The following is a 14,183-nucleotide window of genomic DNA, read 5'->3' on the forward strand; positions in this document are numbered from 1 at the left end:
AAAAACAAAACAGGAAAAATGTCAAGTAAATGTACGCAATGTAATGTGAAAGAAATTTCAGATGCTCCAAAGCCCCGTGACGAACTTTTGACCTCTCGAGGACCCTGCCCGACGCCAGCAGGGATCAATTCCAGCTCGCTGCTACTTCAATTAAGAATAAAAGATTGATGGATACTCTGTTGCTGGGATATTTTGAATAAGAGCACAGCAATAATATCATCTCTGGAGCAACACTGGAATATCGGAACTAAAAATAATCACAAGAAAACAGATCTGGTTTTCCAAAAATATCTTTTATTTATTTTCACATGAAAATTTTTTTTTCACATTTATCATATTTATCAAACAGGTTTCTTTTTATATAATCTATATATATATTTATATATATACATATTATACACTTCTCTTACTTACACATGTACAAAATTAGGTAACAAGAGTTCAAGATAAAAAAAAAAAAAGACAGACTTCAATGGTCGTCATACACTGTTGTGCTTTGTCGATCGAGCCGTCCTGTTAGGTGAAGATGTTCTTGGCAACTGGGTTTGATGCCGTGTCTCGTCTGCTGTGAACTACTGATTTAACCGTTTCTAAGATTTCTGAAACCAGAAATCATTCTGTGTGATGAAGTATATACTTGTTTCCCCAACTTAAGAATTGTGGTACGAAGGGCTGAAAGATCTGATACGAGCTCTTTTTGTCAAGACAGTTTGACCAACACAGGGGCGAGAGCTAACAAAACAGAGAAGTCCAGCCTCCCTGCAACGCACACAACATCTCAGTGTTTGCTTTTGGCAGAAAAATATACCATTTTTGTCTCTACACTCTTCCAATCAAACGCTCCACAGCTCACACTTCTACTCTCGCGTCAACGCACACATAATCCCTTTCACACTGGAACTACCTTCACCCGCGAGTGGGAGGGAGGAGCTCCCGTCCACCGCCGACGGTAAACATTTCATTTTGTTAACAACACATGGTATATACAGTAAAACATCTCAGCTGCAAAATGCTATAAATTATCTTCACAGAATGTACATGTAACAAAATTCGATGTGGTGTTACAGAGCGTGCGCGTGTGTGTGTGTGTGTGTGTGTGTGTGTATGTGTGTGTGTGCGTGTGTGTGTGCGTATCTGTACTGTGCAGCATTAGTGCTACAGTATAAAAGCACATGGTCCGCGAAAAGGAATGGTAATCATGAGAACAGCTCCCGTGTCTGTCAATGCTACATTTAGAGAAAACAAACCACTTGGGACATCAATGTCACTCAATACCATTACGATAACGATACAAAGAGAGTACACAACACTCAAGGGTGGTTTAGTGTACAAGTTGGAGAGATGACTGATCTTTGGCTCAAAGGTTTGAGTTGACTTTTTTTCCCCCCCTTTAAATGCTGATTTATTCCACCTAACTTTACATCTATATGAGTCAAAGTTGGTCCGGTGGGCGTTTTTGCTCCCGATTGTTCTTCAGCCAGTTTAGATTCCTCTTCCGCTCTTTATTTTTCTCGTAGGCGAATCCTCCAAAGAGAGCCCCCCAAAAAAATACAAGTCAAGGAGAGCGTAGTCCTCAAAAAAATACTGTCGACTTAAAAAAAAAAAAAGAAAAAAGAAAAAAAGACAACAACACAAATACTTGTGTCAAATGCTCAAAGTTACTCAGCACAGGCTGTGCAAGTGAGTCCATCTGTACTTTACAAAGCTTCAAAAGTTTCGCCACGTGGCCAGCACTGGGCATAGTTTGTTTTTAAGTCAGTGGTTTCCAACCCCACGGACCGTCTTCATTGTAGTCCCTGAAAAAGTAAAGTCTGCCAACAGAAGAATTCCTTCCTCGTGCTCTCAGTGCAACAAAAGCAGTAATGAAAGCGGGAGTAGAAACGAGAGGACCGAGAGGGAGGTAGCTGCCCCTGTAGAGTTCGTCCGTACACTCTTCTGGACGTCTGGCAGGATCACCACCGGGTCATCTGCTTGAAGACGGAAGACAGAAAAAGAAGACACATTAGGACCACAAATGAATGCTACACTGGGAATCCTTAATGGAAGTGGTTTTCTTTTGAGGTCGGGGATAATTAAAAAGGACACAGGGTTGGTCAACATACCTGCAGGCAGTCTGTTGGAGGGGTTGTGCACTCCGCCCCCGGCTCCAACTGCAGACCCGCCCGTGCCTCCTTTAGCCACTCTGGCCTCTTGAGAGCCTGGAGGTAAAAAGGACAACAACAACAAAAAAAATACCATGAGCTCCTCTGCTTGGGTCTTGTAACAGCTTAAGACCGGTATTAAAGGTGATTGTACTGCTATCTTTTGATCCGGGGAGGTAGACACACTCACCATCGGCAGCTACAACATCCACCCTGAGCCGCAGACACTCTTGGCCATGGTGGTGCAAAGGTTTGGCTGCAGGGAAGACAGAAAAACAAAAACAGGCGTTAGGAGTCTAACTAATGCACTTACCCTCCTCTGGCCCCTTAATCTACCGACATGCATGCACCCACACACACACACACATACACGACTACTTGGCAACAGACAGACATGGGGACAAAGCCTCAGGAAACCATCTGTGACCAGGCGGAGTGTGTCTTGTCCTGCCGTTTATCTAATTACGACCATGGTCAGGGTGACAACATTACTTGTGTATTGTGGTCACATTCGAGCATTGCAAAGACTTGGCAAGCTGAGCAGACACCCTAGTATCTGTTCATGGCGAGCCGAGAAAGCGATGGAAACCAGTGCATCGCAGGTCGTACACAGACATAAAGACAAAACTGTGTCATTTCTTTTTGTGTAAGATTTTGCAACAATTCATGATCAAATCCCATTAATCCCATTAAACACAACGAAGTGGGAGAAAGTTCCAGTGACACTTACAGATATAATAGTAGCTTTCTCCTTGACGAAACTCCTTTCCCAGCGTGAACGGGGTAAAACGCTGAAACTTTTCGGAGAACTTCTCCGGCGCGTGAGGAGCAAAAGGGTGACCGCACTCCCAGCGCATCTGGTCGTAGGACTGAGGCTTGCAGGTCTGGAAATCCTCGCGCTCCACCATGTAGAGCACGTACCGTTCAGCATCCAGCAGAGGCACCTCGCCCTGGGGGTAATGGGGGCAGACGATGTCCAGGTAGTCGTTGAGCTTCACTTCGACAGCATAGTCGTCCCATATGAACCTGTGGGGAAGAGACGGAGGACGGTGATATCAGGGGACTGATAACCACGGCTGCAGTATAGGAGCGGTAATAAATATAAGCCTCAAAACCCGTGATTATATATTGATTGGTTGCATGGGAGTGTACAACAGGGAAATCAGAAGAGAGACTGAGCGGCCTGGCAATGAGGGATAGAAAGCAGGAGGAGAGGTATGTTTGTGTGAAATGGGATGAGTAGAGTAAATGCAATAAGGGGAGGAGTGATCTGCAGAGAACATGCACATAAATATGGATGAATGTGAGGAGAGAGGAGCTGCTGCTGCTGCTGTGTGTGGAGTTAGCACCGAGTGCACATTGATCCCACATCTCTCAGGACTTGAATGATGTTTAAAGAGAAACATTAGTAGTCAGTTAGCCGGTCAAGACAGGAGATGAGTATTGACATCTGCAGGCCCACACACACCCACTCACAGAGATTAGAGTGGCAACACACGTAACAACAAATCCATCTCAACGGAAGCAGGAGCACACCTGAGTTTTCAAGAAATATGGACGAGAACATAAATAAAGGTCACGTTTCGTCATTTATGTTAAGCTATTAATTAGGGTCAGATTGACAGGCAGACGGAGGGCATGGATCTGGTGATGGTCTGTAACTGTCTTTCACCGCGTTCCCTATCATTAAAAAACGGAGAGACAGTCAGACTGTCTGCCTCCCCTCCATTCCTCCCTGTATCCCTCCCTTCATTCCTCCACCCAGTTTACGATGGTCTTTAAGTAAACTATACACCCTCCCTTTCCACAAGGATCTGGCTCAAAGGGCACCCACAAAAAGACAGCCGATTATTGATTAGCACAATAACTTTGGATAACGTAATTAACAATTGGGCACCGTTTGAAGCATTTTAAATTCTTTATCACTTCCGAGTCTTCTCTTAGAGCTATTACAAGTGTATCTCTAGGGAATTGGAACTAAAGGTATTTCAGCTTTGCCCCCCACCCCCGACACAGCGAGTGCTCCAGGGTCGGCTCACAGCTAATGCTCTCTTCTCAGCCAGAGCCATCTATCACCGGCCCGGAGCAGTAGCTGACCGCTAGCAGCACACACAGACTCACACACACTTCCCAGTAATTCCCATCTATCAACAACCTAAAGCTGTAGCTACCTACCATTTACACCCGCTGAACCACCCACCCCCCCACACACACATACACCTCCTCCCCTGGTACAGAGCTTCCAAGTGATGCCTATCAGTTTACCGTCTCCCACTGTTCTGGATCACCAGGGGTTCCCTGAGAATGAATGAAACGTGGCAGACTTAAATATTTTCACAACACACAAGGAGACTGTGTGTATAATATAGGGTTTTGTTGCTTTTGCAACGAATACACGTACAGTTCACCAGGCTTTCAACAGCCCCAAAAAGGGGGCTGCCATCTGACTGCAATTTAATCAGATCTACAGATCTCAAGGAATTATAAGTCGTCCAAAGCCTGGAGAGTGTAAAGCTGACATATTTAGCATGGAAACACTCACCGCTGGAGGCATTTATTTCCTCAAGTTAAAATTTCTTTCAAATTCTGGCATTAGTCATTAAAAAAAAAGAGAAAATGAATCCTGAAGAAACAAGTAGCCTGTTGGGAGTTTAGTGTTTGAGTGACCAGGCCCACATGTGTGACTAACGATCAAAGTGCGGCGTGCAGGCTCCAGCCGCTCGTTAGCTTGTGTTGTTGTATTTAGCCAGGGGTCTGTGCAGTATACCCCCGTCCCCCCCGGTAAAAAAAAAAAAAAAAGGACAGACGCTGTGGCTCCAAACTTCTGGTCCTGACTCTTGCCCCGCCGGTGGCTCCCCCCCTCCTCCTCTCGACTCGTCCTCGCCTGGCTGCATTCCCTCAATACTGATGCCCAGATAAGCCAGAAACACCATTACAACGGCCATTAGAAAACAAGCATCTTTTTAGCCAACTGATGAAACTTTCACCTAACTGCGGCGATTATAGAACTCAGGCCAACTTTTTGGGGGGGGCAGAGCAATAATTATCATTTCGCTATGGTCCAGGCAGCTTAGTGCTTATCTGCAGTTTGCCTGCCACGCTCTGTTTACCAGATTGGCACTAAAGTGTTTTTTTCCCCCTCTGCCACTTTCAATTCCAGTTGAATCGATAACAGTATTGAACAAACATTGTTGTCTGCCTTTTTTTGCCTGACAGAGTTATCATCCTGCTGCAAACACCGAAAGCACACACAAGCTCCCAATACCCAATCCCCCCTGCAACCCCGAGTCCCGATTACAAACCGGTCGTGGTATGGTCCCAATGTGTTCATCAAAAGGGGGTCGAAGGGGGGGTGCAATTAAAACACAAAAAAGGGTATTAAAGTTGCCCCGGAGGGGGGTAATTATGCCCTCCCGCTCCCCACTTCCAAGACCCTTTAGGCTGGGAGTCTGGGAGGGAGACGGGGGACATGAATAGGTGCGGGCAAGAAGGGGAGGGGGTCAAAGGGCTCGAGCTTGGGAATGGCTTTTGAAGTTTCTCCCAGTAAGTGTTTCTCTGCTACAGTTGCTTCATCAATGCCACTTTTTTTTTTCTTCTTTTTTACAGTGTCTCTATTCACAGCGTGTCGGCACTGATGAAGTAGCTCACTTAGCTGAGAGAACAGTTGCTGAATACGCACCAGGGGAAGCTGGCTAATGCTTTTTATTAATGGCAAATAGTTTTAATTATCCCGCTGCCTTTTGTTCCCCTCTAACGCCTAGGCATTGAAATGTTTCACATCATCAGCTTAATTAACCGACTGGAGGAGAAGCACTTCAAAGAGAGCTCGGTCTGTGTGCGAACAACTTCAGCTAACAAAGTCAAATCATGCCACCTTCACTTAAGCAGAACCTGGTGTGTGTCCCTTGTTAGTTCTTTCTCCCAGACTTCTTCACTCTCTGTGTCAATAAGCTTTTGATTTACTCTCATTGTTCATCCCGGGGTGCTTTCTGCTAATGAGAGTGAGGCTGAAGATTTGGTGAACGTCACAGTATGGGGGGGAGAAGTTGTGTTTTCTACTTAAGGGCGACTTATGGAGCTCCCGCAGGTATGCAGAGTGAATCGTGCGCCTGTTTCAGTCTGATACAGTAAACTGTCGTTGTTTATGCCTGAAAAGATGTGCATGTGTTAAGTCTGTGAAGCTCTGAGGAATCTGGGAGTGTGTTTCAGTCATGATAAGGTGGATAATGAATGCCAATAATGAGCAGTGATGATAGTGGCAAGAGAATTTCGGTGGATCAAATGCTTGAGCACACAGTCTGGTGAAAAATAGACCAAAGAAGGGGTACAGACACTGTTTCCTCTTCTCCTAAGCAGGAATTCCTGATTTACTGGAGGTTCTTCAAGAGCAGGAGTCTAATCTCTCTCCTTTAATCTCTCCGGCCAACGTTTTGCTTTTCACTGCACCTCTATCCCCTCCTTTCATCAATCCATCACTTTCTCATCCCTGCACCCTCTCACCCCGCGGAATGCAGGATCTCCGTGGATCAAAGGTCGGACAATTGCCAAGTCAGCAATGGAGAATTTCATACAGAGGCATTCAGCATGAAAATGGCTCATGTATATGTGAACTGGATGCTTGGAGGGGAGAGGTCTATGGAATTTAATTCATATCCAATCTAAGGTGTGTACAGGTTAACACTTAAAAATCTAAAGCTCTTCTCTATTCATCTTGTACCATCTCTCATAAGCTCATGTAAACAAATATATTTTGTACACATTCCACTTATGTGACCTAAAAGTTGACTGGCCCTCATTCACGGATGAGTGAACCGGAATGCGGGGTCCACCTAATCGGCCAGTCCAATCCTGGATTATTGGGTGGAGCAGAGGCTGAGCTGAGGTCCATTCATCAGCACCAGACCCTGCTTAATACAGGGGCTTAAAGTGGACAGCGAGGCCCAGAGCAGGGGACTGAGGCATGGACAAAATAAGGGGTAAGAGGCGGGTAGGGTGGAGCTTTAGGGCCCCCCACCGCTATTGTTCCTACATAGAAGGGTATTACTCCTTTACAGTGGACTTTCAGAGTTCAAAGGACACACACTGTCTAATGTGTGTAAGTGTGTCCGTGGCAGCAAAATGGGAATTGAGAGGTGTTAACAGAATATGAAAGAAGCTGGACACAAGGGAACAGTTTCTTTCAAGTTAAATCTGTGAAAAGCAAGTGAGTCAGCAAAGCAGGAGGCACATCACAGGAAGGTGAAGCTTTAACAAAAAGCTATCATGAGCTCGACTAAGCAAGACTGTTTAATGCTTTTACTCAAATTTCTCTTGTTTCATCGGTCCAACTATGCATCCATCAATGTCACCCGTCCCCTCCCACACTCTGTCCGTCTTTCAGCGCTCAATAAGCAAACCAGATCCTCGTGTCAACTCTGCGCCTCCCCCACCCAGACTGGCTGAACCAATCACAACCTGTCCTGATGGTATTCCAAATATGCAACTCTCTGACCCACCGTTTGCGTAGCCAAGCACAAAGCGATGTGGGTATGCGGGGGTCTCCATAGAAACAAATATGGTCCAACTCTTTCAGCGCCACCCTTTTAACATAATATTCCAGCCTTCATTCTTTGCACTGTGTGACTTTTTGTCATCCATCTCAATCAGCTTCCTCCCCCCCGTCTGTCATTCAACCTTTGTCTGTCTGCATCATTGGTCATTCCGCAGGCGTTCTTGGCTTGCCTTGCCAAGCTCCTTTTTGCCACCCAGCAAAGCGACAAAGCTTTAAGTCCAGAAGAGAAATAATTGGCCGATTCCACCTCGCTAAGGAGGCTTAGATGAATACATATGCTCTTTCCCACTGTCTCATGCGGTCCCTCAGCCCATTTGTATCTTATAAGGGCCAGATCAGAAAGGTCACTACTGACATCACATTCCTCGGGAGGGAGATATCTTTACAAGAAAATCGATTTTTCTGGATTGATCACCGCAGGATAAAACATTCATCCAGGGACATTTTCCTGCAAAAACACAAAATTACCTCAGAGCTTAATGAATTTCAGCGGGACTTCGAGATATGAAGAGTGCAGACAACTATTGTTAACGGCTCTGTTTATAATGCACACGCTCTTGCCTTCAGCCACTTCAAATAATAATAGCAATACCACCACTGACCTCTAGGGGCAGCGGCCCATTCGCAAATGACACGTAGACTTTAGGAGACAAGCAGGACAAAAACAAAAAGGCAAGAAAAGAAGTTGCACAATAGCCTCATATTTACACAACAAATTGACACAATGGTTCATTTTACTGATGCTATCTGATTTTTTTTCTTCTGGCATGTTCTTTCCTGTTCAAATACACATCGACTGTCACCAAAACTGGATAAACAGTCTGGAGGACACACGTAAACACCATCTATGGCTGACACACATTGGAAGAGAGACAAATCAGGCTCCGCTTTATTAGGACACAGATTTATGATTATACAAATACAAGCTTTTCTTCTTCTATAGTAAAGCAATACAGTCTGGAGGAGCACAGTGGGAAGGGACAGGGGAAGTCTGGAGAGTAGATAAGGAAGAGGCACAAGGACGGGCAGGGGGCAGAGAAACACTGGCGGGGTTGACCTGGGTGACGCTGATCACAGGAGAATCCCAAATGAAGACATACAGACATTTGACAGCAGGAGAAGACAGCGGAGGCAGATCAAAAACCATGCCCAAGACGCATCAGTTTAACAAATCTACATTAAAACAATGAGTTGCAATGAATCACTACTAATTTGTTTTTTCTCAGGCTTCTAACGTACAAGCCTGGGAAATTCACTCAGCTACAGCATCCAGACTTTACGTGTGCTGGTGTGTGAGAAATGTATTGTTTATTGTACGGACAGGATACGCTGTTTTCCCGGGAAAAGACGTAGCCAGGAAGTGCTGCACTACCCAGCAGAGACAGCAGACAGCGTGCAGACTTCGGTAATGCCGACAGCACGCCTGCGGGAAGTTAAAACCTTTGGCCTGATTCACTATCTAACACAGTCAATAAAACAAGCCCTCCTGCTTCTGACACCACGGGAACAAGTGGGAATATTGAACACAAAGGAAATCAGCTTCTGAACACGAACAGGAAGAAAAACTTTTGCCAATATGAGCACCGAGGTAAAGTCTTGGTATGAATACAAGCTGTACAGATAGGGAATGTCAACAGACTTAAGTGATCATTGAGCCTATGGGAGGCGATTACCATCCATATGACAATCTCTGAGGGTATTTTCCCCCCCGGATTGAATTCACCAGACAGATTACATGGCCAGATTAGGAGTGTTGGGCTGGGGGAGGGACAGACAATTAAGGAGAAAGATGGAGGCAGACTTAGGAATTTTGTAGCAAGAACACCGACCACAAGGGGGGCAGGACGGAGATCAGGCAAAAGTTTAGAGCCAAGGAAAGATTAGGAAGTGAAGTGGGAAACCTAGATGTTTTGAGAGGAAAGTAGCTTTGGTTCAGATTACTTTAAAACTACAGAAATCCCTCATCTATTGCACCCACCTAATCACAGCCGCTGATGCGACTACCCAATCTTATCTTTCATCACTCAACCGCGCATGAGCGAACATGTATGGAGCCAAATTCTAACTTTTACCTTCTCTTGCACGCACACCACATTAGTTTTTTTCCTTTTGATGAATTTTTTTTCTTACACAGAGCCGAGTTTCTCAGACTGGATCTGCCGTTTCAGAAAGACACTCAGGAGAGGATATGCACACACCAACGGGCAAACGAAAGGACTCGAAAGAGTGCAGCAAAACACTTCTGCTGGGAAACTTGTGTGGCTTTTCTTAAGGAAGTAGAAGAAGGAAGCTTTAAAGGAGACTGAAGGGGGGGAAAAGTGTGAAGGAAAGGGCAAAGTGCCTTGTGACGGTTCGCCATGGGTGCCAAGAACGATAAAAAAAAATTCCACACCTCTTAGCCTGCTTCCCTCCTTTCCCCCTTCTCTGAGAACCAGGATTGGAGGTGAGGAAATAATAGACTGAAAAGGGACAGCTTGTAAAGTTGAGATAAAAGCTGGTGAAGAAGCGAAGGAGACCGAAAAGACAGGAGGGGGAAGAATGAGAGGTTCCCAGAGGCAGAGCCACGGCGGTGTGGAGAGGGGCCGGTCCGAGTGGCAGCCAGTATTCAGGGACCACCGCCGTGACAGAATGACTGACAGATTGATAGAGGCTGTGCCACTTCATCACACAGCGAACTCTGACCCTTGATCAGTCACACCAGTTACTATTCTCTTTCTGTGGCCCACCGTGGAGACCAATTCCCCAATTTGTATGGGAAGCCTCACAAATCAGCCACATTGACTGGATAAATAGCAAGAAAATCCCTCATGTCGGTGAAACATACCTTAAATAACTTGTATCTGAGCCAGCAAAGCATTAAAAAAAGGAGAGTCTGTCATATAAATTCAACCCGTGAGCCAGCAGAAGTGCGCTTAAACAAGCTGCTAACAAATCCTTTCATTCAAATTACTTATTAGTAAAACAGCAAGACAGGCACCTGAGAGATAAAACAGATTAAAGCAAATATATGTTGATTTATATGGTGATTTAAAAAAACAAAAAACAAAGAATATTTCGGTCAAGTGAGTCATGAAACAGTTAACAGACTCACAGTGGCAGAGACCACAGAAAGAAGTGAAGAGGGAACCTGGCCAAGAAGAGGTGGAGGGAGGTGCTGGAGAGAAGGAGAAACAGGTACAAAGCAGAGGAGGAGGAAGAGGAGGAGGGCTACCCATGCTCTGTCAGCAGGAAAAAAAAAAGAGAACGAAGCAGTGAAAGAGCAGATTATTTCCTCACGGTGGAGTTCACAGGGCTTCAGGGAAGATGTTACCATCAGTCTCAACTGTGTAGCACGTGTGACTGGGTTAATGTGTGTGAGTCACTTCAATCCAGTGATACTGTGTGTGTGCTCATACACTCCCTTATACACTCCCACAAAAAAAAAAAAAAAAAAAAAAACACGTACACACGCTGGTATGGCGGGATCCAGGTTGAGCCTATTTTCAGGAAATCAGTAAGCCAATGAGTAAGCCATCGCTAACCAGAAACAAAAGGTGAGAACTGTGCCGACAAACAAAAAGTGCTGTGGCTACAAATCACTCACGCTGAAACAAAGTTGCCGTTAAAGCGCTGGCGGACATGACCTTGGAAGTCGGCCCCGAGCCGTGTTCTCGTACACGCTCACACGAGGGCTGAGAAGGGAAGCGGTGCACGGATATGTATCAGAGCGTGGAAATGAATGTTGGCCACATGGACCGAAGGGATCGAACACAGATCAGCTTGATTAACAGTAACTCCCTGTGTGGAACAATAAACCGGACCTGAAGAAAAAAAAGAAGAAAATAAAAATAAAAGACGAACACGCCTCCCGAGGGCAAAGACAGACGTCAACACGCTGCATCAAGCGAGAGGTCAAAGGGGAGAGGAGATTGCTGGGAATGATGAAAAGTACCAAATGAGAACATCTCAGAGCCTCTGTGCTTTTTCTGTGAATACAGGATTAAGAGTAGCTGAAGGGAGAGATTTAGCACAGTCATCTGAAAAAAACAAAACAAAACAAAAAAAAAACCCCACAACAAGTGGAAAAGAACGGATTACCAGTATATATCCAGAAATGATCAGTGTCATTTCACTGCGCGGACACAACAAAACACACTTTCATCAGGGACTTTGACTTCATTCTTCTCTTCAGCGAGGAGCTTTGTCACTGTAATTATGGACTTTCCGAGAACAGTGAATGCCGTTGTTTTAACCACAGCGGAGATAAAATGGGAGAAAGGCTTTGGACGCCTTTGAATGTGTGTGTTTGCAGAGCGGAGAGAGTGAGAGCCCAACACTGATTGATTTAGATGGTGTCAGCTGGTGTGATGAAGTGTCCCGGGTTGTGATTGAGTGATTGCCTGATGGGAGGCTCTGTTCCTGCTTGCCCGTCCAAGTGTGTCAGTGGGAGTGTTTATGTATGGGTGCATGTCGAGGTTTGTTTGTGGTGTGCAAACCGAGCCCTCTTCGTACCCCGAGCCATTTCACCCCAGCCATCATCAACCATAACTCTTAATTGACCCCCACTTATTCCAAATGGCCCCTAACCCCCAACAATTTCAGCTCCAATTTCTCCTCCAAGAGCAATCCGTCTTTCTCCCACAGTGCGACCTACTGGGAAGGCCTCAAGTTACCTCCTCAGTCTCTGTCATACACCATTATTACTCGTCTCACCACCTGAAATATGAACGTGTCTCCCTGACAGCCACGTTAAAAAAAAAAAAACCCATGCGATATCTCTTGATTTAGGAGATACAGCAAACTCCCACTCCACAAAGGGGTTAGAGCACTCTGTCAGATGGGAGAGGATATTGCAACAGATATTTCAACACTTTGTGCTGTGAGTCAAGCCTGTAAAATCAACGCAGGATAATGTAACCCTTATCCTGGAAATATTCAAGCTGTCCCCTGTTGGATCTCGGCTCACAAAGGAAGCAAATCCATTGACATTTACTGCAAACACTCCTACTAATAAACTGCCATGTAAAAATGTAAGAAGGAAAAAAAAAATCAATATGCTGACACACTGGCCAGAAGGAAGATGCAGGCGCATTACAGTGAGATTCATAGATCAAGTCTAAACTGAAGCAGTTATGTTCACAAAATCTCAACCTCTGCATGCTATGAAAGAAGCTTTCTTCTATCTAAAAGCGTGGACTTTGTGTCTCTCTCCCTGTCAAATGAAAAAGATAAATATGTGACATAACCTGGTGTAACTAATCCTGCAGCATAGGTGCACAGATTGCGAAATGGATTGGCAGGTAAACAGCAGTATAATAACAGGTTCGTGCACTGAAAGCGAAGCAGGGGGGGAGGGAGGGAAAGAGAGACAGACTCCCAACTGTCTTGCATTATCATAACAACAGCAGCCAGTTGCTTCCACCACAAATTCATCCCGGCAAAGCTCGCTGAAGATGCATGAGATGCGAGAATTCATGCGCATCCCGAGTGTAAATCATAATGACTTTAGAGACGCAGAGGACCGGATTTAAACTCCATTAATATTTAACGAGATGAAAACAAACGACACGATGAGAGAGCAAGGAAGGGTTCAAGTGCACTAAATGAAACAAGGAATGACACAAAACAAAAGCAGATGTTTACTTTGGGTTGGAGCTGTTCCAGAAGACGCTGTGTCGCTCCGCTGAAGCGAACCAGGCGCAGACGCTCACAACGAAGCCCGCAATCCAAACCAAATCCATGGTGGGAGAAGCCGAGGCGTGCAGGGAGCAAACTATTCAGATAGGTTGTGCAAAAGCTAAATTAGAAACAGACAAAAAAACAAAAAACAAAACAAAAAAACCTAACAAAAACTTGTCTTCGCACCAGAAGCGCACTGCACGCGCAAGTAAAAACGTTGTGCACGCAGATGATCTTTAAAAAAGAAAAAGAAAAAGAAAAAGAAAAAGAAAAAGAAAAAGAAAAGAAAAACAATGAGAGTCGTGGATGAACTAAACGCAGCAGCGACACCAAGTTATCTCGACTAATCCGTAATGAATGTGAGCCGAAGCGGCGTGGACGCTGGTTTTGAGAAACTCCCTTTCGCCTGAGACCACGCCCCCTGACGCAGAGCGGACCAATCAAAGCGCTGTCCGTAGGACCGCGAGCGCCCCAGGACCCTCGGCACTCGCGGCGTGATGCGCGCGTTGTTTTCACAAGCCCGGCGTTTGTACGAACCCACTATGTTTTCATGTCATTTTCACGTGAGAAATCTAAGATGTCACACTCTTCCCTTTTGTGCTGAATCCACTGTGACTCATCAAATGCAGCTTTTTTTCTGATTCTGTGTCTGTTAAACTACAACATGTATTTATTAATTCATCCTATTGATGGGAATTGTTGCTCTAAATCACAATAAAACCCTCTGCTTTCTTTGTTTAGCTACTAGTTTTAAAGTTGGTGTCTATAAAACGGATATGTCTGACCTTTCTTATAATGTCCAGGCATTTGCAGAATATGAATGCCATGATTTT

General features: G+C 45.1%; 1 protein-coding gene across 2 annotated transcripts; it reads right to left on the reverse strand.

Moving 5' to 3' along the window:
• Window positions 1-297: 297 nt before the first annotated feature.
• On the reverse strand, window positions 298-13,650 carry efna1a (ephrin-A1a). 2 transcript variants are annotated; one of them, XM_080516570.1, is made up of 5 exons: window positions 13,315-13,650; window positions 2,872-3,167; window positions 2,332-2,397; window positions 2,103-2,198; window positions 298-1,967 (listed from the first exon to the last, which is right to left on the reverse strand). In XM_080516570.1, exons 1-5 carry the CDS (start codon window positions 13,410-13,412, stop codon window positions 1,843-1,845), a joined length of 681 nt encoding a protein of 226 aa, XP_080372696.1. In that variant the 5' UTR covers window positions 13,413-13,650; the 3' UTR covers window positions 298-1,842. The 2 variants fall into 2 exon arrangements, with proteins under 2 accessions (XP_080372696.1, XP_080372695.1); XM_080516569.1 differs by having other exon boundaries at window positions 298-1,970.
• Between the last annotated feature and the right edge of the window lie 533 nt (window positions 13,651-14,183).

This window comes from Blennius ocellaris (genome assembly GCF_963422515.1).
Source record: "Blennius ocellaris genome assembly, chromosome: 20".
Taxonomy (NCBI): domain Eukaryota; kingdom Metazoa; phylum Chordata; class Actinopteri; order Blenniiformes; family Blenniidae; genus Blennius; species Blennius ocellaris.